Raw genomic sequence first — 27,734 nt, forward strand, 5'->3', positions numbered from 1 at the left:
TAGATCAGAGACTACCTTTTCTTTTCTTAATATTCCTAGGTCTGCAAAATCTTGATCTCTCAATGGATAGTTAGTTGAAATCAACAGGATTACTATTCCTTTCTGTTGGTAAATAAAAATAGGTCATGCTTGAACATGCCACTTTGCCCAAACTCCTCAAGTGTTTCCTCATCCTCAGCTCCTTTTCCCGGTGAACCTGGCTTTCACCATGAGAGGGGAAAGTGCATTCATTCCTGGCAGGAACTGAAGACCCAGAAGAAAGAAGGACCAAGCTTTTGAAAGCCTAACTTCCCAAGGAAACCACTTTTCCCCTTTCCCCGTTCTGCTAATCTTCCCTTTTCCTCTTTCTTTTCCTTCTCTTCTCTGATTTTTCCTTATCCCATCAACTATAGGGGAAGATACTGATGCTCACTAATCCATCTGGCCAACAAATTGAACTGGACACCCACCGCGTCCAGCACCCTGAGGCTGGGCATGTAGGTCAGGAGACCGGGGCCTACGCGCCAGATCTTGGAGAAGGATAGGTTAGAGTTCTCAGCTTCGATTACCTTCTCCCTTCCAGTGTCTCAGGAGCAAGTCTCTGTTGCATCTTAGGTCTTGTCTTCCAGAAGCCACAAGTTTCAGGCTCTGAACTCCAGCTTTTCCCCGCTCTCTCCAACCCTTTCAATTCCCCCCTCACTCCATTTGAGGAGCTGAGGTAGAATTCCGCGTCTTTTAGGAGCCAACTCCCCCCACCGGCCCACTAACTGGGGTGTTCTTGACGAAGCTGAAACCAGAACTGCAAACCTTTGTCAGCGGGCCTCGACTTGCACTCTGTAAGCTGAGCCTTGCGGCAAAAAAAAAAAAAGGAATTTTGCGCGTAAAAATTCCCTAGGACTTCTCACGTCCAGTTGGACTTAGATCTCGCGCATAAAGGTTTCCTTGAACTGTGGCGCGTAAAGACGGCCTTGAACCCCGGCCGCGGGGCGAGCGGGACCGCGCGGCTGGCCGCGCACCTGCCGGGGAGGCGCCGGGGGCGGGGCCGGGCGGCACCGGCGCGTGGGCGGGGCGGGGACCTGTCCGCGCCTGGGAGCGCACCGCGCAGCTCGCTGTCACCCCGCACCCAGAGAGCATGGGGAAGCTGGTGGCGCTGACCCTGCTGGGGGCCAGCCTGGCCTTCATTGGGGAGAGGTTACTGACTTGCAGGTGAGTGGCATCGTGATGGGGTCGTCATCGCTTCTTTTTCTCTCCTCCTCCAAGTGAGTCAACGGCTGCCTGGTACTACTGCCTTTCTAATGAGTAGGGACGAGCAGCTCTGGAACCTCATTCTGCAATCCCATCCAGAAGACTACCCCTTGACAATCGCTTGTGTCGAAAGTGAGCTGACTGCTCACCTCTCCTAAAACAGTCGGTGGGAAATGCCCTCGTTTATTATTTGGCCCCTTTGCCAGGTCGTCCTACACATTCTGTTTAGGGAAAAACAAAGTCCATGAGAAGTGCTGGACTTAGAGGAGAGAGGATCAGGTTACCAGCCGTGCAAGGCTGATTGAGACATTGCCCAAGTCCGGCTAAACACTGAGAAGTACTGGGTTTGGACACCCATCCTAGATGCAGAGAGCTAGCGGGACAGCAGGACAATGAGCTGAAACCTGCAGGTGGTAACTGGCATTTTGTAGGCACTTGATCTTTTGAAGTGGAAGATCTAGTGGTGATAGCCATTTTAGAAATGTCTCAGGAAAAGTCAATCCTGGGCTAGAAAGAACAGTTAAGTGGTATACATTCCTGAGTGGATCTAAAGCCTCTGCTTGCCTTCAGTTATCTTTGGGTTTCTTTTATTTATTTCTGTAGGTAGAAGCTGATCTCACAGGTTCGTATCTAGAATCTGTTCTGGTGCCTTGTGACTTTTGATAATACTTTATAGTTCAGCTTGAGAGTTTTATTGTTACATTTTTTCCCCAGTGCAACAAATGAGAAAAACATAAAAAATAATAATAAAGTTGATCTGAGGGCTATTTTTTTGTAAGTTACTATAAGGTAAGTCTGAGTATAGAGTCTTCCTGAATATAGCATAATAAAAATTTACAATTCTCCCTAATATTAAAAAAAAAATTTCACTGTAGAAACAAGAATGCTGTATTGAAAAATAATTTGGCCAATTGTTTAAATTGTGGTCAGTTTAATGAATTTACATATTTGCAAAGTAAAGTCAGCATAAAATTTAAAAAAATAATTAAATAATTAAAATAATTAAAAAATAATTAAAATTAAAGCAAAAGTTACAGGGTTTAGCTATTAGGAGACTGTTGAATTTTGAGAAAGCAGTTTGGAAGGAACGATTCAAAGGGTAAGACTAGAAAGAATGAAGGGAAGAAACTATAGGTTTAAAATAGACAATACTTTAGAAAATTGAATACTGCTATTTTGTGTATTTAAATTAATAATATTGTCCAATTACTCATACTGTTAAATAGTCTTTTATTTGGGCAGCGAAGTGTTTACTACATATGATTGCATTTTAGTCTTTCAGTAATGAGTGAGGTTAGCTGAGACAGGTACATTACCCACGAAATGTTTACATTATATAAAGAAACATAAATGAACAGAGGTGCCCACTTACTTGTTATGTCATTCATAAATTATGATAAAGGGAATTAACCAATGTGAAAGTGATTAAAGGCCACATTTAGACATAGATTTTGAAGGCTGTGCCTTGACCGTTAGGGTTGGTTTTTATCTTCTACAGAGAAAGAATGAATGCGTCTCGAGAAGTGGAGTCAGTAGAACCCCAGAGCTGCCACCTTATTGAGGGACTCGGTATGTATATCACTGTAATATCACAGAATCAAGAGGTGCAGCACAATTCCTTGGTGGCCATCCTCCTCACTGAGCCCTGCCCACTCTCTCGGTTACCTGTTACTCCTTAGACACTCCCAGTAGGGTTTCTGACCCATCTACTCTATCCAACCTACCCCATCTTAGGTCTCCAGGGGTCTCCTATATGCCACAATTGGTGGCTTTTCTCAGTCCATTTCCTTACTGACATCTCGCCATCATTTAAAGAATGTCATTGACTACACCTTGGCCATTCCCTTGCTGAATTCTCCTCCTTTCCCTTCTGTGACATTTCCCTCTCCTTCCTGTCTTCTGTTGCCTGCCTTTCTTGTTTTTTTCTTTCTTCCTCCTTTCTTCTCTCCCTTTCCTTGGAGCATTCCCAGCTTCAAGGGTTGTTTCCTTCAAAATTTATCTACAAGTACCACGAGTACCAAGAATAAAATGATTTAGTCCTGACCTTCAAGAACTGCATAGCCTACTAAGATATCTTTTTAAAAACTAAAATAAATTCCACAGCCTGATCCCTAACCTCTCAGACTTCAGGCCTTCTTTTTGAGTCACTTAAAGGTTAGGTGCACCTCAAACAGAAGCTACTTTCATTTCTGCCGTTCCCCCTCATTCTCCTGCTCACAACCAGCTCTTCTTCTAGACTTCTGCAGTGTATGATATCCTCATTCTCAAGAGATTCAGTTCAGAATCCAGGAACCGTTTTTGTTTTCCCCCTGTCCTTCCTGCTTCCACATGACACCTGTTGGCATCGGCCCCCTCTGTGCCCCGACAGGGCCGATCTCACTGACTAGTTACTGCCACAACTTCTTATTTGGGCTCCAAACCTTCAGTTCTTCCTGACACTGCTACTAGGGAAAAAAACAACAAACAACAGAAAACCACTTTCCCCCTATTTTGGGGGAAAGTGTTCTTTTACTTTCTCACCTTTGTTTATGAAATTCTCTCCACTGATCCTTCCATCTCTGGCTACAGAAATCAGCTGCAAATTCGTCTCCTTCCTCCCAATTCTCACAGCACTCAAAGTCTGATTCACTTATGACACCTACCACATGCCTTATTTTATAGCTAGCAGTGTTCTCTCTTTCACTATCAGATTGTAAACTCCCTAGGGGCAAGGACTGTGACTTAGTTATCAGAATGTGACAGGATAGTTTATTTTGTGATAGGAATTTGTTTTTTATTTGTCTTGCTATATTAAAAAAAAAAAAGAAACAGAAGAAGAGTACTTTAGATTTTGCTTTTCTGCTTTTTTCCCCCTTCTCAATTTCTAAAAAAAAAAAAAAAAAAAAAAAAAAAAAAAGTAACCTAGTCTTAGAGAGGGCTTGTGCTGGCAGCTGGAAAGCAGAAGAAACCTAACTTTTGTTTTTAAAACGTGAGCTCCTGCAAGGCATTCTGATGGAGAAGGGGTACGACGAATATGTAGGTTTCTTTGACTAAAGGGGCCCTGACAGCATTCTGAGGAGCAGCAAAACCTCAGAAGGAATAGCTACAAGGTATCTTCTGGAAAGCTGGACCCTGGGTCCCAGCCAAAGCAAAGACCTTGTGTCCATGCATGACACAGAAGTGGCAGAACTGTCTACATTAATGGGATCATACACCTTGGCCCTAATTCAGTCATGAATGAAAGCCAGATGGCCTTGCCAAAACATTCTGCCTGGTTTTAAACCCACCACCTAGAATCATTGCAAAGCCCTAACAGAGAGACCCACCAATGACTCAAATTAAATTTCCCATTAACTTAGTGGAGTGAGGGATCAGGGTCAGATTTAATTTGATTTGAAAGAAAATCTAAGAAAATGTGATATTCACTCATTTGTGTACTGTTTTATGGAGCAATATTCATACTTACTACACATATATCTCTCAAAAGATATGAGCCTGCCAAGTAGTTTAGAGGGACAATTAGACTAGATGATGGCTAAGGTCACATCTAACTATTGAATTGTGTCATGCAACTAGATTTGAGAAGCTAAAACTAGAGTTGACATTGTAAGTCATAGTTCAATATTCTGATTATGCAAATATTTTGAAGAGGATGACTTAAATAGTCGCTGGCGGGGAGCAGAAGGAAGTTAAGAGAAGTTAAGTTCTCCTGTTTGGAGAACTTAACAAGTTAGAATGGTCATGGGTTGTTTGTTAGTAGGACAATACTGATATATATCTTTAATAAAGCTGCCTTATTAAAGGCCTGGTGTCTGTAAGCACACTGTTGAGTCTGTTGTTAACAGCAACATCATCCTCATACTGATCTGTAAAGAAAGAAGGTGCTGCTCTTTGTGCTTTGCAGATTAGGTAATTGACACATGGAAGAATTAAGTTACTTGCCCAATGATCCAGGACTAGAGGGTGATGGGCTTAGATTATGAACCAGAGTGGTTTTCTTCTATGCCTTTGTACTCTCTGTTGTGTAACACTACTTTTCCTATCTACTGACAACACAGTTTATTGTGAAAGTGCCAGGAGGAATCATGGCAGCAAAAAACAGAAAATATGAGATGCAAACAGGCAAAAGATTGCTAAATACAGGCTAATCAAAACAAAGCAGGGTAGATATTTACATAATGATAACTACTAAGATAATACTCCTAAGACCCAACTAGTCAATGAGTAGAAGACTTTATGAAGACCTGGAAAGCCACTGAGGATTTTAGGCTGTAACAGAGCTGGAAAAAAGTTCTCATTTGTGTTTTTTTCAAGACCCAGACTTTTCAGGTTAATTTTATGGGTGGAAGAAACTCTTTGTTTTGTTTGTTTTGCTACCTAAGTATTTTTTTCTGAGGAAAAAAAAAACACATTGAAATGTGAAATATGTCTCCCTGTAAAAGCGTATCTCATAGATCTGTTTATATTAAGTAATCTTTTTTTCCAAGGCTTTGAGGGTCAAGGATTGTTTTAACCAGAAAGTTATCTGGCTGTCCTTGGAATTTAATCAAAACTGCACTTGAAATATGAGTAGCTTTATGGGGCCTTTCACTGGGAAGGATTATCAAGCAGGCAGCCTGTTTCGAGTCCCTTCCCAGTTTCTCTTCTCCCCCTTCTCCCTCCTGTAGCCTCTCATGACTCCAAGATTTGCTTCTGCTCCATAGTAGGTTCCATTTGTTTTCTGAGCTGGTCGTCAGAAACTTCTCTCCAAGATGTGAAATGATAATTAACTGATAGTAATGTTTGTCATGTCCCTTTCTCACAGTGCCTGTAAGGGATGATTAAAGAAATGAAGACAGGATTGAAGAAATGAAGTTATGCCAAGTACTAGCAGGGTTGACAGGCTTACCAAGCAGTGGGCACCAATTCATAAGACTGATTTTAGACTTAGCAGCAGGTTTTTAATGAGAGTTGTGCTCAGGCTAATGAGTGTTTTGGAAGGACTCAGAGGAGAATGTCCCAGGGCTCTTGCTCCCACAGGAGCCACCGTTGCTGAGGTGCCCTAGGCGCATCATGTAGGAGCAGTAAAGGCAAGGGTTAGGAGGGGTGGAAATATTGTGCAGTCTTGCATGGTAATTCTTTTCCACTTCTGAGTGCAAAGCACCAGCCTTCCCTTGCTCTGGGTGGAGCCAGTTAATAAAGACAGGCACAGCACCTCTGCAAAATGCCCACTCTTTTGTAGGTAAGTTATTGAGGTAGTTTATGCTGTCATAGGAGATACATAAAATGCCGTTTGAAAGAGAAAAGGAGCCAAACCAGAGAGCACACAACTCAGGATATCTTGGACTCAGAAGTTAACACTCACTTGTCAATAGTGTAACCTCAAAACAAGACAAAGTTCAAAAAACTAGAAGTTTTTAATGATTGAGCTTTTATTAAGAGCTTCTACAGAGAAAAGGCAGGTGTTATGTCGGGTGCAAGGACACAACACCGAATATAACCCAGTCCCTGTTCCCAGGAAGCTTATTGTCTAGTAGGAAATGAACAAGTGAGCAGAGGGGTACAGCCCAGTGTGAAAAATGTCCTGTTGGGGGTATTCGCAGGTGACCATATTATTAGTACGTAAAATGGATGACTTTGAGTAGAGTGAGGGGATGGCCCCCAAGCTCATTCCAAGAGCTGTGACGTTGGCCAAGTAGAGGTGCGGGTGGATGGGAGAAGTCTGAGTGTGCCAAGAAAGGGAAAACAACATGTGCACAGGCATGCAGGTGAATGAGCCTGGCACAATTCACAGGCTACCAACAGCGCAGCAGTAAGTGCCACAGCCCGGCTGCAATGCAGAGTGGAGGCTGGGAGCCACAGAACTGAGACTGGGACCAAGGCATGGGAGGTTCTGGATCCAGACCAAAGAGCTTGGGATTTATACTGTCAGCCCTAGTGGGCCTCTGAAAGGTGTTAAGCAGAGGAGGGACAAGGTCAACTTTACAGTAATAAAAAGAAATGACTGTCAGCAATGCAGAGCATGGTTGTAGACTAGAAAAGCTGACCTACTGGGAAGCTATTGTAGAAACCCAGCAGGAAGTTCTAAAGCTTGAATGACTGACTGGTGATCAACTGGATTTAGCAATTAAGGAAAAGGAAGGCATCAAAGATAACTCCAGGGTTTCTGCTTTGGATACTTGGGGAATAGAAGCATCATCCATAGAAGAAGAAATATAGAAAATGGAGTGGATTCATGGGGGAAATGTCCAGGTCCGTTTGGGACCTACTGAATATGAGAAATGAAAAAGCCAGGTCGAATGCCCAATGTACAGGTGAATAGAGAGATCTGGAATTGGGGAGAAAGATTTGGGCTTGATGTAGGGCTTGTAGAGTCAAGAGCATGCAGGTGAAAGATGACGCCACCTGCCATGATCCACTGGAGTGGACCGTGCGGGTGGGATGGATGCTCTGCCCTGAGAAAGAGCCAAGGACAGACAGAGCCTGGAGACCATCCACACTTAGAGGTGGGGAGGAGATTAAAGTGAAAGGAAACCGAGAAAGTGTGTGCAGAGGGGCAGCAAAAGCAGCAGAATGTCACCAATCTGTATTCAATTAAAGTTGTTTAATTCAATTTTCTGGATTCTCCCAATGTCCATGTCACTCAGGTAGAAATAGCCATCAAGGTACCATATATAGGTATATCTTGATTAACTGGAAAGCTTAGGAAATGAGAAGTTCTATTTACTTGAATTTTTCCATGACTACTTGAGGATTATTTTCAACTTTCAGTATAATGAAGACAATGAAATCTTTCTCTGTTCTCTAGTTTTCAATGCCTATTGCCCATCATACTGTTGATTTGCATTTCCATTTTCTTTGGCTTTTTCCCACTTTTCATATTCTACCCTATCCTCCCCCAATCGCCTTTTGACACCATTGTAACCCACCACCCCAGGCAACCATTTCCCCACATGTTCCAATTACTATGACTTTAGCAAACCACCCCAAAACTTAGCGACTTAAAACAATAATTATTTTGCTCATGAATTTGCAATTTTTGCGTGGTGCAGTGGAGACAATTCACCCTGTTCCATTTGCTTGAGTGAGGGCAACTCAAAGGCTGGGATCTGGAGTCATCTGTGGCTGCTGTGACATCTCTCTCCACCTCGTGTGGTCTCTCTGTAGTCTCTTCTCTGTGGCTTTACAGTCACCAGACTTTTTATCTCTCGGTTTAGGGCTTCCAAGGTGCATGCCTTGCAAGAGACAGAGACAGTGAGAGAGAGAGAAAGTGGGGAGAGAGCACTAAAGCAAGCATGCGACAATGACAGCTACGGCTATGATTTAATCTTGGCTGTCATGTGTCATTACATTCATCTCATTCCGTTGTCAAGGCAGTGACAAAGTTCCACCCAGGTTCCAGGGTAGGGTAGAGAATATAGACCTTACCTCTTTCTTTTTTTTTTTTTTTTTTGAGACGGTCTTGCTATGTCAACCTGGGTAGAGTGCAGTGGTGTCATTGTAGTTCACAGCAACCTCAAACTCCTAGGTTTACACAATCTTCTTACCTCAGCCTCCCAAGTAGATGGGACGACAGGGGCATACCACCATGCCCAGCTAATTTTTCTATTTTTAGTAGAGATGGGGTCTCACTCTTGCTTAGCCTGCTCTCAAACTCCTGAGCTCAAGGGATCTTCCCACCTTCGCCTGCTAGAGTGCTAGGATTACAGGTGTCAGCACCGCACCTGGCCAAGACCATGCCTCTCCATGGGAGAGTGTGAATATCACATTTTAAGAGCACATGATTCTCTCTCATATGTGGCTCTCTCTTGCTACTAGAAGCCACGATAGCCCCTTTTTCATCCTGTTTTCATTCAAAACTTACTTATTGTATGTCTCTTTTCATAGAAATATGCTCAAAAGCAGCTCTCAGCGAGAAAAAGATCTGACTAAACTCACATTCATTTATACTCAATAGTTCATCCTAAGACCAAATATTTTTATAACAGAGAACAATTACTCAGTAATTTCCCAATAAGATTGTATAATGATAGATTTTTTTTAGGCCTCAAGAACAAATTGGAGGGGAAAGGGGGGCATGGGCAACATTTGTACCCCCATAATACACTAAAAAAAAGAACAAATTGGAAGGGAAGGGATGCTTGGCAGAGAGGCCTATAAAAGAAATTCACAATTAGGACTTTCCAAATGTTATCCAAATGTCGAGCAGCATTCTATGGGGAATCAAGCTGAATCTCTCAGGACATGCCCTGGAAATTGTTACTTAAAGAATAAATGTAGGATATGAGTTTATTTCCTAGTTATTTGCCTTTTTTCTCTTGAAAATGAAATTCTAAAAAAAGAATTTAGTATTTGAGAAGTTTGACTCAGGTTTTATTGTAGAGTAGCATACCTGTGGGATTCCTGAAAGTTAATATAGTTTCCCAAGTTAATGATTAAAAAACTCAGTATACTTTTCCAAAAGAAGTTCAAAGTTTGGGCTGTGATATTTACTTTTTGAAGCCTTCATACATGCATTTTTCTGATTCTACACTTCTTTTTCAGAATATGGCTCTGAAGATATTGATATACTTCCTAGTGGGCTGGCTTTTATCTCCAGTGTGAGTATTTTCCATGCTGCTCTGATGCTCACGTCAATAGCTGTATAGACAGTTGCATTAATGTTGTTGGCTAGAGCTGTCAGATGGATCCCTACCCTTTCATTCCACTTCTCAGTAAACCAGTTAATGAACAAAGCCAAAACAGGATTCCGAAGGGCTAATTAGAACACCACAGGAACGTCCAGCTTTGATTGCACCATGGCGGGCAGCTCCCTGTGGGCAGTAGGGTTTCAATAAATGTGTATTGATTTTCATTTGATTCCTAGGCTAGTCTCCAGATCTGTCCTGTTGCTGTCCATCCCCATCTTGCTCTATTTGACTGGGCCTCAGCTTCTGGTAGTCATCTTCTCACTAACTTTTATTCCTCTCACCATGCCTTCCTGTGTTTGGAACTCCATAAATGTTTGTGTATCGAATATTAAGCCATGTTACTTGATTCAGAACCCTGGGCATTTTCTGTCTGAGTTCCCTGTCATTCCTTCTAAGTCTTTCAAAGAGAAGTAGAGAAAATCCTGCATTTGATTCCCAATACCACCATCACAGGTTTGGGATAATCAGGAAGCTATGCCAAAGACAAAATTTCAATAAACAAAAAATGCATATTTATGAGAAGTTGAAAATTGTCATGTATTTGTTAAATCAGTGCACTTTGAAACAGGGATTAAGATTTTGAAGAAGTAGATGTACCACATTTTCCATGTGAATTCTGATTGCTGGAATTGCGTGTCTAATTTTCCATTTTTGTCAATAAAATGCCACCTAAGGACATGAATTTTAAATCTAAATACTTTTGGCCAAAAAAAGGGGCATATATAATAATCATAGCCTGAGTTTCTAAACTTTTAAGTATGTGCAGTAGAGTACAGTGAGGCTGTCATTTGGACTTTAAACTGCTACTGGTGCTGGTAGTGGTGCTGGTCGTGGTGCTGGTCTATATTAGAAGAGTTTTATTTCTTTATTTTTCCTCCAAAATCAAGTATAAAGCAAAATGGTCTAGAAAAGCTTTTTCTTTGTTGACTTCTGTTTTCCGTTGTCAATTTAGATTCTCAATGTTATGCCAAATAGACCATTAAACATGATTATTCTATAACTAGAAAATCTCTTTGCTGTTATCAAATAATATTTGGCCCTCCTACAGTAGCATGCTTTTAAAAAATTTTCCCTGGAACTAAAAGTTCTGAATCATTGCTATACAGAAAGTAGATATTTCTTATTACAAATAATTTTATGAGAAAATGCTAACATGAAGTTCTAAATTATAGAACTCTTTGTAAATAAACAAACAACTCATAGGCTAAGGATTCTGTTCTTTGCCTATTTCTAATCTTTCTGCACTGCAATACATTCAAGACCTTGTTCACCTTGGTTTCTCCTATGACCCTTACTTGCAATCCTAGAAGATGTTTGGAAGCTTATGATTTAGAGAGTAATTCAGTGCAATAGATATTTCTAGTCTATTTAAAATGCAAATCAAGGTGTTTTCTTCCTTGCTTTGGAACTTGGTATATGCTTCTCTTTGTCTCAAAGATTACTCCCTTCTTCACTACTTGCCAGCTAACTCCTCTTTCTCTGTGTAGCCTCATTATGGTGGCACTTTATTTCCTCAGGAGAGTCTTTCCTAGCTATGTCTTGTGGGGTGAGGTACCTCTTCAATTGTCCCCAACATACCCTGGCCTTAGGCTATTATAGAACATACTGATGGGCTTGCTTGTTGTATTATGGACTTCCAGATCCTTGAAGCCTGGACTTTGGAGCATGCATGGGCATGCTCAGCACCTAACACACTACCTATTCAGGTGCATGAGTATTTACTGAATGCATGTGCTGGTGGATGAGCACAGTGGAAGAATTCAATGACTGTCGTATATACCTGTAGTCTGTTGGGAAAAATAAGATGCCTCCAGGTGGCTTTCACCATTTTCACTGGGGAACAGTATCAAAAGAATTGCTTGCAATTCACTAGCGCACAATAGATTTGCTGCCACAAATTCCTACCTGACTGCCTTGAACAGAAAACTAGGTGAGTGTGAAGCCATTTATCAGAAGTGTTTCATCCTTTATCACACTACATCTAGGCCAAGCTTGTTTGCAGTGCCCCATCCTTACCTCTCTATCAGATTGTTTCCATTTCTGGGCCATCCAGTCTTTCCACTCGCTAACATGCCCCCACGTGCCCCCACACTACCAAGGTACTTGCCAAAGTGTTCTGCATTGAGCTGCCTTCCTGAGCAATATTCTTTGCTTTCAGACCTTTCATGATGATATGGCAGAAAGAGGCTGAACAATTAATGATCTGGGTGATTTTAACAAATCACTTCTTTAGGCCTCTTTTCCCTCATGTGGAAGGGGAGGTATGGGATTAGATGCCGCTGATATACATAATTTTTCCAGTGCCATTATTCTCTGAGCCACTGAGCTTGCTAACAAATTGGCTATGGGGGAAATGGTGGACTTGAAGACTGAATTTCATGGTCTGGCGTTGGGGAGGGTAGTGATACCCTTAACTGAGAAGAATAGATATAAATGAGAGGAAGGATTTGAGGGGAAGATATTGATTTTGGTTTTGACTAATTGATTTTGAGCTGTCTTTTAGGAAGAAGTTGGTTGGCAAGGCAGGCTAGAGCTCCGAGGGAATGTTACCGGTAAATGTGCACATTTGAAAGTCTTTGGTATAGAAGAAATACCAGAAACCTTATGAATAAGATCTGCAAGGAAAGAGTATAGAGCAAGAAGGGAGGAGGGATGGATGAGGACATTAGAAGGAAGAAATCCCAGAGGCAGGAAGAGAAACAGGACTTCCAGCTAGAAACTCTACTTCTGACTTTTTGACAAGAAAGGAGGTAAAGTATAGTGTCAAATGCCACAGAGAAGCAGGTAAGAAAAGAGGGTTATCAAAATAATTTGGAAACCAATAATATCATCTTTATAGAGGGGTGTTAACTATAGACACGTAACAATAGAATACTGATTTCAGGGAATTAAGAATTGGAGCAATTAGAATCAGGCAACAAAATTAGGTGATGTTGCTAAGAAATTTTTTTTTTATTTTTAGGAAATTTGATAGGGAAATGTGTGTGTGTGTGTGTGTATATATATATATACACACACACACACACAATAAATTAGAAGATTCATTTCAAGGAAGGAGAAACTTGAGCAATTTTTAAAGCCAAAGAAGGGACTGTTGGTGAAAAATGAGTGGAAAGCAATAGGAAAAGGGTGTAATTTCTAAAGACAGGCCCTAGAGAACAGGGAACCAAGAAAGGAAGTGAGGGAGTTAACCTAAGAACAGAAGAGGGATACTCCTTCCTTGAGGAAAGAGGGAGAAAGGAAGAGAATAAATAAAATAGAATAAGAATACTGAGGCAGACAAAAGGGAATCAGGGAAATTCATGTTAGATGACATGGTCTTTTTAGAGAAGTGGAGATAAAGTCACCCATTCAGACCTAAAAGAAAGAAAATGCAGGCTCTGGAAGATAATGAAATAAATTTAGAACAGCTATTTGGAGAAATCCAGTAGATCGCCTATCAGAGTGAACAACAACAAAAAAATCTATAAACAGTACTGAACGTCTGGCTGAAGTTGGGATGATGACTTTGTAGTGGAGTTTTTCAACTTGAATTTAGACTCACCTTATATGAGAGCTAGACCAGGGTAGAGAATTTGAAGAGGAAGCAAAGGGTGTGGCCTCCTTAAAAGAGGGTCTGTTCATTGATGAGGATAGATTGGAGGTCTAGAAGCAGAGGTTTGTGGCTAGGGGTATGCCAATCCCTCCTGCAGGTGTGCTGACTTAAGGAGAATGGAAGAGGGAACAGCGCCTCCTCTGATGGGCTTCAGTAGTGCCAGTCGACTAGGGGAAACCTGGTTTTACCCCAGTGTTGTCTAGTTGTCTCCCAGCCAACACTGCTCCATTAGATTTGAGCTTTGAAGGACTGTTCTAGGAAAAGCTTGAAGGTGTAGGTAGGGTTGTTCAGAAAAGGTTGACTACCCCAAGGAGGGGGGCAGTGGAAGGGCCCAGAATAGTATTATTATAAGTGCATACATGTGTGTGCACACGTGTGTGTAAGAAAGGGCAGAGAGAGGGAGAGAGATAGCAAGAGAAGGTGGACTAGGAAGGAGAAAATTTGAATTGCCTGTAAATGGAAATAAGGGTATAGGAGAAGATCTAAAGTCATTGACATTGATAAATATCAGAGTGATAGGGGACCGACATGGGGAGGAAGTGAACGGTTTTGTGATTGGTTTAGAATAAACCAACCCTGAGGTTCAACGCAGTAAACTTGGATGCAGCAAAAGCTCAATGCATTTGTTGTGCTGCCTATTGTTGGTTGATAAACACCTGGTTCTACTAGTAGAAAGGGACACTGTTCAAGTTACTGAAATAAACTTTTTGCAGGAAAGCATTCATGTCAGACTATTCAGACATGGCTATAGAAATGAAATCGGTCAAAAGTAGTCAACTTTATAACTGGCATCCCATGTTAATTCTTAGCTGATTCTACAATTTGCCACTATATAATATAATCAATGTGGGGATGGGAGTGATAAAATTAAACCATACACCCATTCTATCTGCTTTCAGAAAAATTTATTGTAGAATATCAGGACTGGAAAGAATCTCACAATCACACATTTTAACTTCCTCACTTTGTAAATGAGAAGAAATGTGAGGCTCAGGCAGGCCAAAGAATTCACACACAGTAACACGGCCTAGTCTCTTCCATTATATTTTTTGGCTTAACTCCTCCTCTCTAAATTAAAAGTTCTTCCTTATCTTCAACATGTTTCTTCCCATATTCACGGCCAATGCCTCACATGGCATTGGTAACCTCCCAGATCAGATAATGGCAATAGCTGACAGAATGAAAAATCCCAAAATCAAAAGGAAATTTAGAACTTTGAACATTTCTGTTTGGCTTTGAGATTTTAGCTTCTGTATGAAAATTTTTTTTGATATGTATACATGTATATACTTATTCTCTATTTTTTAAGGGATTAAAATATCCAGGCCTTCCAAACTTTGCACCAGATGAACCAGGAAAAATCTTCTTGATGGATCTGAATGAACAAAACCCAAAGGCCCAAGCACTAAAAATCAGTGATGGATTTGACAAAGAATTATTTAATCCACACGGGATCAGTATTTTCATTGACAAAGGTAAAGCCTGAATGCTTTAGGATAAGGAGGAAATGAGGGAAATAGAAACCATTCATCCCCAAATACTCAATAGTTATGTTAAAGGAAGAGGTAAGATGCTATTTTATCATAAAGATGTATATTTGTGACATGCTAAATGTGTATAAAAGCATTTTAAAGGTTGCCTCAAAGAAAGAAGACTAGTAATTTCGGCACTATGTGGTCTCCTTCTATGCCTCCTATTCACTTTTCTTCTTATTTGACTGTCATAACCTGTTTGAATACTGTTCTCAGAAATCTAAGATATAAACTAAGGGTCCTTTGAAAACAATTGTGTGACATTAAAAAACATAACACAGAAAATAGATAAATTAGACTTATCAAAAATAAACGTTTTTATGCTTCAAAAGACACCATCAAGAAAGTGAAAAACAACCCAAAGAATGAGAGATAATATTTGATGAAAGGTTTGTACCCAGAATATACAAAGAATTCTTACCACTCAACAACAAAAAGACAAATAACTCAATTAAAAAATGGTCAAAAAATCTGAGTAGACATTTCTCCTAAAAAGGTATACAAATGGCCAATAAGCACATGAAAAGATGTTCAACACCCTTAGTCATTAGGAAAATGCAAATCAAGACCAGAATGAGATATCACTTCATATCCACTAGGATGGCAAAAATTAAAAAAATAAATAACAGACAATATGGAGGTGGAGAAATTGGAATGCTTGTACTTTATTGGTGGGATTGTGAAATGACATAGCCACTTTGGAGGGCATTTTGGCAGTACCTCAAAATGTTAAACATAGAGTTAGCATATGATCCAACAACTCTACATGTATATTCAAGAGAATTGAAAACATCCACATAAAAACTTGTAACAAATGTTTATAGCAGCATTGTTCTTAATACTCAAATGGTGATAATAATCCAAATACCCATCAACTGATAAATACATAAACAAAATGTGATGTATTTATACAATGGAATATTATTTGGCAAGAAAATGGAATGAAATACTGGTGCATGCTTCAACATGGATGAGCTTTGTATATATTCTATTAGGTGAAAGAATTCAGTCACTAAAGGCCACATATTATATTCCGTTTATAGGAAGTTTCCAGAATAGACAAATTCATAGACAGAAAGTTGATTAATGGTTGGCAGGGGTCAGGGGGTGGGGGAAATGAAGAATGACAGCTAATAGGTAGGTGATTTCTTTTCTAGGGTGATGAAAATGCTCTGGAACTAGATGGTGATTATGGTTGCATAACTCTGTGAATATACTAAAACCCACTGAATTGTACATTTTAAAACTTTGAACTAATGGTGTGTGAATTATATCTCAAAAAAGATATTATAAAATATTGTATCATATTAATACATTGTATATGCTTTAAAGACAATTATCTCCAATGTTATTTTTGTTTGTTTTTTATTGTAACTATTTTTTCTTTATTCAGTCATCTTTTAAAGAAATTAACAATTTAAAAATTATTTATATTAGTCATATATTTATTTTTAGCAGTTCTTCATTCCTGTGTGTAGGTACAAATTTGTGTCTGATATCATATTACTTCTATCTGAAGAACTTCTTTTAATATTTATTATAGTATAGGTTTGCTGGCAATGAATTTTCTCATTATTTGTTTGTATGAAAAAGACTCTTTCACCAATCTTATTTTAGACTTGTCTATAGTTCACAATTTCGAACAAATTTAATTTTTAAATGTTGTGGGTCTCTACAGCACCAAGAAAAATAAGAACAGTAAAACCTCACTAATAGTAACTACATGAAAGGAAGGTCAAATTGAAGTGTTGAAATTCAGAATTTTAAAAGAAATGTTTTAATTTTTCCAGATACACACTAGAGTTAAAATATATTGTTAAGTATAAATTTGCTGAGGACGGTTTTAATGAATAAAACAGATTGATTAATAATTTTTTCTATATACTTATCCAGTATATCTTTTTTCAATTCCTTTGGTCTATACCAACACAGATGTGTTCATTTTTAAATAACTTTTAAAATGCTTGAATACTCTTCTATTAAGTAGGTTAAATATTCCCCTGAACTCTTATCTATGCTTTTTATTTGCTTAGCAAGCCCTGCTTTAATAGATAGTTATAACTAATAATTTTTCATTGGTTTATAGTTTACAAAGCATTTTCATATATAGTGTCTTTATTTCTCAGAATAAAAACCTGAGCACTTCTCCTCTCTCTGACCCATTAGGTCAACTCATTATAATGTTTTGTTCAATTTACCTCTCAAATATCTCTCTGATCTCAAATATCCTGGGGTAGCAAACTCCTTCTCATCTTCAGATCCGAGCTTAACTGTCACTCTTCACTCTATGAAGGTGTCTCCCCACTTGAATATTTTTTGTTTTTAGTTTATTTACTAATTTTTCCTCCTTGTTTTCCTTCCTAGAATATAATCACCATAAAAGCATATGTGACTCATTCATTGCCGGGTTCCCAAAGCCTAGAACAGTGATGCATACTATGTACTCTATGAACATGTGTTAAATGAATAAATGAATGAACCCTATACGACAATCAGAGAGGATAGTAATACTCAACTTTACAGGTGGATGCAATGAAGTTTAGAGAAATGCAGTGAAGTGTGACTTCATTTCTCTCATTAGTAAATGGCTGAGCCAGAACTGGAACCCAGGTGGTTTCACTTCTAATCTTGTGTCTTTGCTAGGGTGTGATTAGGGCTCCAGGTGCTGTTTCAATAACTCAAAAGCTACTATGTTTTTGCCTGACACTGTACCAGACATAAGATGCTTCACTGGAAAAGGTATAAGTGATCAGATATACCTGGAGCTATTTGGTTACATAGGATACTATTAGAGGTGGGGGTGGAGGTGGGTTTGGGTTTTAGCTTTTTGTTTTGTTTTGTTTTGTTTTTAGATGGGACCAGATTATAGATTAACCCTCAGTCATATAATAAGGCTTCCAGAAGTTTAGTGTATTACGATTGACAGCTTATTTATTAGCCATCTCCCTTATTGATATATTTAATTAATAAGGTTAAAATATTACACATAGAAATCGGGATGGAATGAGGAGAGAGAACAAAAGTATTCTCACTAAGCACATCTTATACGGCACGAGGGGCTTAGGAGAGGCACTAGAAGTAAAACCAGGACAGCACATATGATTATGCCCCACAAAAAGTGTCTGGTTAAAGGTCTGCGTTGGAACTGAAATCCAACCCGTGTTCTGTTTGCCAAGCGCGGGGTCCTGTAACAGAATTGGGTCAGACCGGAAGAAATATTCATTTGTGAGGAAGCACCTTCCCTTAATTTCCATAAAAGTCCCCAATGTGTTCTAGAGGCCTTGAATATAAACTTTACATCTCAGAGGTTGGGCTTGTTCAATTACACACTTGGAGACTACATCCAGGAAAGAAGTAGGGAAGATGAATACGGAATAAGTCACTCATACAGTGGGAAGATGGGGCCAGACCCTTAAAGGCTCTGAGAGGCTAGGTTACTACCCTCAATGATGCTCACAGCAGTTCACTTTCCAATATGAAATGGGTAGGTGAACATTCTTGAGGTTGGTAATACCTGGAATTAGCTAGTTTGTTTTCTCTTGCATTTCTATTTACATTCTCTATCCACTGAGTTCAGTAAATGTTGTTACTGCAACCTCGGGTGGTTGATTTGTATCAGAAGTTCATTGTCTGGCTAAAAAATGTTGCTTATTTTAAGGTATTTACACTGCCCTGACATTTCTCAAGCTCATGTTGCACTGTAGACAATTAACACACACGCAAAAATTCTCAGCAAAGTTTTGTTTGCTTGCGCCCACTTCTCTTATCGAAAAACCTTCTGGGGAAACCACATGCATGTTTACGCACCATTATATCCCATAGCCTCCTGCTGCAGAGAGTATGCAAATGAGGCTGAACAGAACATTGCAAAACATCTGTGCTTGGCTCTGTTGCTTGGTGGTGGTGAGATCGCTGATGAATGATTCACCTTTTATTTCTTCAATAAAATCGGGAGTCTGACATTTGACTCACCTATCAGGTGGACTGTGGGGATCAAATGCAAGATCTATGTAAAGAAAACGCTAGGCAGTGACCAAGTTTTAAAACAAGTCTAGTGTCAGTCGGTTGCAATAGAAGTAAACTTCTTGAAAATTGTGCCTTTTTCCATTTAGACCATACTGTGTATCTTTATATTGTGAATCATCCCCACATGAAGTCCACTGTGGAGATATTTAAATTTGAGGAACAAGAACGTTCTCTCGTATACCTGGAAACTATAAAACATGAACTTTTCACAAGGTATGGAATTAAAGTATGACGTACTTCTATTTATTTTGCACCCTTGCTGTGCGCTTTGTTTTCTTTGGTTCAGCAGGCATTTTAAACTTTTGTTTTGCAGCAATTTTTCTCAAGCTTTCTAAAGATTCCCGTGGTGACACTGCCCAGCACCTCACTAGCAATTGCTGTATTCAGTGTTGAATATCTCTGTATTTTTCAACTCCTTGAAAGCATTTTAATCCTATAAAGGTGCTCAATTAGATTCTTAGCTCTAATTCCTTCCTCTTTACCACAGCAACTCAATGCCTACTATTGGGTTCTCTTTAAACACCTACATACACCTTTTTCTAGTTGTCCCAGTAGGTTGAGTTCTGTGAGCCTCACCCACTGTGTGTCATAACCAACCTCCAGATGGGCCATTTGTTTGTTCAATCAGTGCTTTAAAGTGCAATTTTTTAAAAGCCCTTGAGTGCTTACAAAATTACATTTCTTAAGCATTGACTACGTACCAGGCACTATGCCAAAATACTTAATTTAACTAATTCTCACAACAGCCTTTGGAAATAGGGATGAGTAAACTGATTCTTAAGAAGTTTTTGGTTAGGTAATTTGCCCAAGTAACACAATTCATAAGTTGCAGAACCAGGCTGTAAACCTAGGTCCATCTGCATTCAAAGCTGTACTCTCAATTGCAGTGAAGAACATCTTTCTTACTGAGATCAGAAAAATAATAAGTTTTTCAGTGGGTGGGCTGCCTGTTTAAAGGCTGTGGCAAACAGTGAGGAATTTGTCTTTTATAAAATGGGATCTACACTAAAACATTCGTTCTAAAACAATAGACTGTTCTGTGGGAGAGAAAAATAGGAAAAGAAAGGAAAGTTCATCTCTTCTCCTTTGCTCTCTTTCTTAACATCATGTATAATTTCTCCCCATAGAATTTGGGGGCGTCAAATTTGGGGGCTGAAGAAGTAAGAGAAGTTGTCAGACTCCTCCCATAATGCATTGTGTGGAGTTCTGAGGCTGTAGAGGAGAACAAGACTTCCATGGGGTTGCTGGGCAACTGTGGATAAGTCACTTAATCTGTGCCTCAATTTCCTCAGCAGAATGGGAATTCTCTCTTTGGCCTGACTTACTTAACTAGTGGATTGTGAGTATCAAATACATTAGCATATGACCTCACAGGAAGAGTTTCCCAGAAAGCACAGCCCAGGGGAAAACCCAGTATGTGACCACTTTGTTAGGAAGTATAATCCCAGGAAGTGGAAGTGAGAGACTGGCCTGAGGTGAGGAAGGGTGAATGTTATGGGTTGAATTGTGTCCCCTCAAAAAGATATGCTGAAATCCCAACCCCCAATTCCTCAGAACATGAGATCACTTGGAAATAGGGTTGTTGCAGATGTCATTAGTTAAGAAGAAGGCATACTGGAATATGATGCACCCTTAATCCAATATGACTGTGTCATTATAAGAAAACAGATACACAGTGAGAATGCCATGTGAAGATGGATACTGACAGTACAGTGATATGTCTACAAGCCAAGGAATGCCTGGGGCTACCAGAAGCTGGAAGAGCCGAGGAAAGATCCAGAGAAACTTCAGAGGGGGCGTGGCCCTGCCAACAACTTGATTTTAGACTCCCAGTCTCCAGAACTAATTTCTTCTGTTTTAAGTCACGCACTTTGTGATATTTTGTTACAGCAGCCTAGGAAGCTCACAAAGGGGGAAAAGCCATAGCAAATGCCTCATTAAACCAGCCATTGCTAAGTGCAACTGACTGCTCAAAATTATGAGATTATCTTCCAGTAAGCAACATAAGCCTCATTTCAGGACAATCTGGCCAAGATAAGAAAGGGAGAAGAGTTTGTCTGTTAGCCACATCTCCCATCAGTCAAAGGTTTGCCTCAAGAGGCCTTAACTCCCCCACAGTCTTGGTTGTGCTTGTGCAAGTCAAGTGTGATGGTGTTTCGTGCCTTCACATCAACATGGAACTCTGGAAGTGGAAGGCAAGAGTCCCACAGCAGGAATGAGGTAAGGGCTTGCTGGGCAGCACCTGTGGAAAGTATGTCAGAGCCCAGCTGAACTGGCTGAAGTAGTGGCAGCTAGAACAAGGTAGGTGCGGCTGTATGAATCTAAAAGGAGCTCAAGAGATGCCCTGATAAACGCATTGAGTAAGCGCTTACAAGGAGCATAATAGAGTGCCAAGGAAGAAAACTCCCGAGGGAATTTAACTTAATGTATGGTGTCAGGCAGTACTTTTTGGAGGAAGAAACTCTTAAGCAGATGAGTAGCCCAGATGTATAATGACCTTGGGAAAAATCATTATATGTCAAAACCTCAAAGTATTTCCTGATTCATCCAAATTTTCCTTTCCTGAAATTTAATCTAAAAATGTTCGATCCTTTTTTATTTTACATTTTTTCAAGTCCTTTCTTTTTATTTTTTCATTTCAAAAATAGAAAAGCCTTTATTTTCTTACTGATTGTAAGAGCAAGACTTGCTCTCCATCTACAAATGTTAGTGGTGTTGAAGAACATAAGAAAGAATATCACTCATAATCCCATCTATTCAGTGAAAATATAAAAATCAAGATAGACCAGGTTATGCTATAATAATAGAAAAGAAAACCTCCATTATCTCAGTGGCTCAAAAACCACAAAGTTTAATTTTGGTTTGGTTTGGTTTTCTCACTCATGCTGTGTATTTATTGTAGGTGATTCAGAGACTCAGTTTCATATTATCCTCATTTAGGGCTCTAGGAGGACCACAGTCTCTATCATCAGAAAAGTTGCTTGTTACTCTGGAAATGGGAGGGCACCATGGTTGAGCAAGCACTGGCTCTTAAAGTCTTCAGAAGCCTCACACCTTACTTCATGTCACTGGCCAAAGCAAGTCACGTGGCTGTGCCTAACTTCAAGGGGATGGGGGAAGTCTGGTTCCCGAAGAATGAAAACCATAGTCATCAGTGAACTGCACCGTAACTGCCACCGATGGCCATTATCAACATTTACAAGTCAACAGAGTTTGGAGTTTGAGGTTTCTTTGTGTATTTATTTCTTTTTACTGACTTCTGTGGAAGGGAAAGTAAGAAAATAACAAATGGCTAAAGAAAACCCATCAAAGCAATCCAAAAGCATGACTGAAATTCTTTAATCCACATTAGTTTATGTATACTTCATTGAATTGATGCACTCACTTGTCTATGTAGAGATTAGTGATTTTGACAACAATCAGGATATTTAAATACCTTGTGGGTCTCTCTCTCTGTCTGTCTTTCACTTCAGTCTGAATGACATTGTGGTTCTCGGACCAGAACAGTTCTATGTCACCAGAGATCACTATTTTAACAACTTCTTCTTGAGACTTTTTGAGATGATTTTGGATCTTCGATGGAGTTCCATTCTCTTCTACAGCCCAATAGGGGTCAAAGTGGTGGCCGAAGGATTTAGTTCTGCCAATGGGATCACAGCCTCACCAGACCAGAAGTAAGCTCTTTCATGTATTTTTCTATCCTTTGCCCTTGACATTTAGGTGGACTCCTTCTCTTAAGAGGTGTTTATTTCCTTGGGCTTAAATAATCAATGTATGTGTAGAAGGATCAGGTGCGGCCCAGGGTGATCTTAAACCATTTGTCCTCTTGGACTTCAGGTTCCTCCCAGTAAATGGAGAAATTTGGACCCAAATATAAGGTCCTTGCTCCAAATTTTTACATGACTCTAGAAACACTTTCTAACAAACTAAAAAGGAGGATAAATGTGCAGTGCCTCTGCCTCTAGCCTCTTATGAGGCTAGAAGGTATTTAACCACTTTTCTAAGTTCAGTCACTCAAAGACTCCTATCAGAGAGGGAAGTCTACCTTAGATTGGGCACAGTGATTGTGTAAGTTTCAGACTTACTGATTTACGACAGCAGACTATTCAGTGAGAAAACACTATTTTAAGCAGCATGAAATTTTATGAAAAACACTTCATAACAGCTTCATGTTTTAAGTGTTTGAAATTTGAAGGTTTTTAAAACAGAGAAGTACCTTGAATATTAACATGTAAATTTGAGATAATGAACAGAGATGATCCCTGTGGAAAACAACTCTAAGTGTCCTTCCTCTTTTCAAAAATTATTGTGATTGCACTTTATGGTCATCTGGCACTTCTTTTTAAGCACCAATTTTTACTCTTCTGGCCTTGTAAGAGGTCCATTTACCCCCATTCAATTTAAAGAAAAAAATCATGACTGTAAAGTAATAAGACTAAGCCTATATGTCATCTAGAAACACCAGTTTCATTATAGTCATAGTTTATATTCAAAATCTGTTTAAAGCACTTCAAGGGTATTAAAAACACCACTCAATTATCTTCTTTTACTGTGGTTTAGAAAGGAATTACAATGGTATTTTGAACGAGTGTGACTTTTTGTACCTCTTCTCCAAAATGAAAGTTGAGTGTTAGCTCTCATTACCACTTGCTTAAATGTAAATGTTATTTATTTCAAAGGTATGTCTATGTGGCTGATGTGGCAGCTAAGAACATTCACATAATGGAAAAACATGATAACTGGGATTTAACTCAGCTGAAGGTACAAGTTCCCTGGCTGGCCCACACGACATGGCCTCTTATGTCAGGGCTTGACCCAGCAATGTGCTCCTTGAATGAGGGAAATATGGCTATTTGACAGCAATGCAAGTGAGATTGTGCTTGCATTCCAAGTCCCCTAAAGATAACAATTTCCAGTACCATACGGAGATGATGGGGGGGGGGGGAGAACAGGGAAGAAAGGGAACAATGGTTGTGACGACGTCTTCACTATTCCCTCTTTGTTGCAAGGTAATTCCGTTGGGCACTCTTGTGGATAACTTAACTGTCGATCCTGCCACAGGGGATATTTTGGCAGGATGCCATCCTAATGCCATGAAGCTATTCATCTATAACCCTGAGGATCCCCCAGGGTCAGAAGTAAGTTCCTAGATGTCTCTGAGTTCATAGGCAAGGCTACCAGAGTGAACAATTTGTCAGGGTGACTTGGGAGAATTTAAGCAGGTCTCATTTGATGTTGTAGAACTGAACAAATTCTACATAAGAGAAGAGATCTGGGCAGGTATGGAGATATGGTCCATTAACCCTTTCAGGCCACCCAGTGTCAATTTAATATCAATGCCTGACAATATGTCCTGTCCCTGCAAAGGCTATATTTGCTATTGGTAGTAATGGAAAAACATGAGCTTGATTATTCATATTGGCCCAGATTGTGATATATTTCCAGTCAGGAGGTAGGCTCTCAGTAGGTCGTGCAGTTAGGCAAAAAGAGTTATGTATGGAACCATCTTCTTTCACAATACCCAACATGAAGCTCAAATAAAAGGGCTTAAACGACTGTCATTTCAAAACAAAATGAGTTTTTCCCTGCAGGTTGTCACATATATGATGGCATTGAAGAATGTCTTACTTTAAAGACGTTGTTTTTGTTATTTTAAAAGTATCTCTTCAAAGACAGTAGCATAAGCCATTGAATTTTCTATGGCATTGAAAACAATAGCATATAGCATTGAATTTTCTATGGCATTAAGTTTAAGAATTAAAAAAACTCTAAAATGTAAATATATAAATTCTTGGCACACATACTCAGAGACTTATTAATAACAATTTGTTGAGCCCTAAAATGTGCCAGACATTGTTCTAATGCTTAGGATATATCAGAAAACAAAACATGTAAAGGTCCCTTCTCTTAGGGAGGGGAAACAATGAACAATAAGCATAAGAAATAAGCAAGTTACACGGTAAGTTTGTAGATGGCAAATTCTATGGCAAGCACTTCAGAGAAAATGGGAATCAGGATTTCTGCAGGGAGATGGGCAAGTTTTATTATTAAATTCAGAGATCAGGGTAGCCTCATTGAGAGGGTACAGTTTGAAGAAAGATAGAATGTTTGAATCCAGATCTGGGGAGTTGGGAAACTGTGATTCAAATTCTAATCCAGGCCTGGCATGGTGGCTCATGCCTGTAATCCCAGCATTTTGGGAGGCCAAAGCAGGGGGATTGCTTGAGGCCAGGAGTTAAAGACAATCCTGGACAACATAGCAAGAACCCACCTTTACAAAAAAATTTTAAAAAATTAGCTGGGCATGGTGGTGTACCCCTATAGTCCCAGCTACTTGGAAGGCTGAGGCAAGAAGATCCCTTGAGCCCAGGAGGCCGAGGTTGCAGTGAGCTATGATTGTGACACTGCACTCCAGCCTGAGCCACAGAGTGAGACCCTGTCTCAGAAAAAGAAAGAAAGAAAGAAAGAAAGAAAGAAAGAAAGAAAGAAAGAAAGAAAGAAAGAAAGAAAGAAAAGAAAAAGAAAAAAAAATTCTAACCTAGTAATTGCCCCCACTGGGTAAATTAGAAAATGCAAGCTAATTCTACTTCAAGTATTGTTATCCTTCAGTTAAAAAAATATAAGATATTTCCCTTTTATTAGCATATTAGTCACAGCTTCTTAAAAAAGAAGGAAATATAAAAAGCAACACTAGTAGAGCCTGAGCCAAGAACCTGAAGACTTGTTGCCCTAAACTGTTATCCTTGCCTCACACGCATGCCCCTAGAAGTCATAGGTATAATGTCCCTACAAAGGCCCAACCACAATGTCTGCTTGAAAAGAATGGAAATGTGATCCATAGCATGATTGGAAAATTGTTTAGGATCTTTTTTATATATCTACTTTCAAGTTTAATCATTTTTTAAATTTTAGATAAAACTTCTTTCTTCACAATTATAGGTACCTTTTCTTTTTCCAGTTCAGTCTCATGTTTTCTACATGAGGTCCCAGCTTGAATATTCTTGTGTAACAAACCTGAGATGAAGTTGTAGACTCTCCCTTAAGATTTAAAAAAAAAAAAAAAGAACAAACTCTATTCTAATAAGAGACACCAGTATAGACTTGTGAGTCATGAATTTCTGATTGTTTTGCTTTAATCCTTATCGCAGTCTGTTGGAGTGAACTTCATTCAGGCTACCTGGAAACCTGAGTGCTTAAATATTTACTGACCAGCAAAGTGAAGTGCGTTAATCCTGGGCATCAATAACAGGACCAGTCAGTGAAGTGCCAGATGAAATTCTAAAGTAGCCTGGCTTCTTTACACTTCCGAGAGACGCTCTGTCGTGGTGAGGGGCCTCCAGCTGGGACCTCGCTGGCTGCCACATTGGCTAACTGGGTGTCCCTTCATCATTTTGCCCCATGTTTCTCTCCCCACGCTAGAGGCCTCAAAGGCAAAACCCTTGCCACTGTCCACATTAAACAAGAGCACCAACTGGGTCCTACCTCCTTCTTTTAGGGGATGCCTGAGCTGTCAACACTGTAAAAGCCATCTATTGAGGAATAACCAGTTCACTTTGGTGCATGCCATTAGGACATTAGTACTTTCATCAGAAGAAGGACATTTTATTGAAGATATACAGATTTTTAGCTTACTAGTGTCTGAAAAATGGATTCATCGTGGTATATTTGGGAAAGAAAACATTACCAGACAGCTGTTTGCTCACAGAGGGTATATACTAATGAGTGGTCTTTTCGTGACAGGTACTTCGCATCCAGAATATTTTCTCTGAGAAGCCCAGAGTAAGCACCGTGTATGCTAACAATGGCTCCGTGCTTCAGGGCACCTCGGTGGCTTCCACGTACCGTGGGAAAATTCTCATAGGCACCGTATTTCACAAAGCTCTGTACTGTGAGCTCTAGACTCCAGATGTTCCAAAAAGTCTACGTGTTTGGTAAAAGTAAACTAGTGATTGTGTGATAAATGTAACTGTAAATAAATAATAAACACCAACAAAAGGGTGTGTGTGTCTTTTCTCATGGATAGAAATAAAGAAGTAGAGAGAGGTTATCCAATATGCACCAAATTGCTAGCACCCCTAATATTCTTTCTGCAGTAGCATGTGTGGGCTGTGGCCAGTGAGGTGCCCAGCTCACCTAGAGGCCCTCAGGAACTGTGTAGCCAAGTTATCTTTTACAACTGTGATGTTCTGGGTCTTCTGCAGTCTAGACCAGGAGAAAAGCTAATGTTCAAATATTTACAATTCCTATGCTCTTCCCCCAATTGTGCTGGGCATGAACTACTAATCAAGTGGCTCATCCCACACATAAAAGCAAGAATTGACATCAAGAGGGCATCACAAAGCCCTCCTTGAACTTGCATTCTCCCATTGTACAGACATACAGGAAAACAGGTTCTGGGAAACCTGACAAAGACGGGCCTCACTGGCTAACTTAAGGCAGGGCAGAGTTTATCTGTCCATCTGTGGTAGGTCTTTATTTGTACTGATACCTGTAACTAAAGTATAGTCAGCCCTTTGTATCTGTGGGCTCTGCATCTGTGGATTCAACTAACCAAAGCAAAAAACATTAAAAAAAAATGGATGGTTGCATCTGAACTGAACATGTACAGATGTTTTTCTTGTCATTATTCCCTAAACAATACAGTATAACTACTATTTACATAGTATTTGCATTGTATTAGGTATTATAAGTTATCCAGAGATTATTTAA

General features: G+C 39.7%; 1 protein-coding gene across 1 annotated transcript; it reads left to right on the top strand.

Moving 5' to 3' along the window:
- The first annotated feature begins 1,041 nt into the window (after window positions 1-1,041).
- Window positions 1,042-27,023, top strand: PON3 (paraoxonase 3). Its single transcript, XM_012757095.2, has 9 exons — window positions 1,042-1,185; window positions 2,723-2,793; window positions 9,727-9,782; window positions 14,777-14,942; window positions 19,112-19,238; window positions 22,499-22,699; window positions 23,705-23,786; window positions 24,035-24,163; window positions 26,766-27,023. Exons 1-9 carry the CDS (start codon window positions 1,112-1,114, stop codon window positions 26,922-26,924), a joined length of 1,065 nt encoding a protein of 354 aa, XP_012612549.1. The 5' UTR covers window positions 1,042-1,111; the 3' UTR covers window positions 26,925-27,023.
- The last annotated feature ends 711 nt before the right edge of the window (window positions 27,024-27,734 follow it).

Source organism: Microcebus murinus, chromosome 9 (assembly GCF_040939455.1).
Source record: "Microcebus murinus isolate Inina chromosome 9, M.murinus_Inina_mat1.0, whole genome shotgun sequence".
NCBI lineage: Eukaryota > Metazoa > Chordata > Mammalia > Primates > Cheirogaleidae > Microcebus > Microcebus murinus.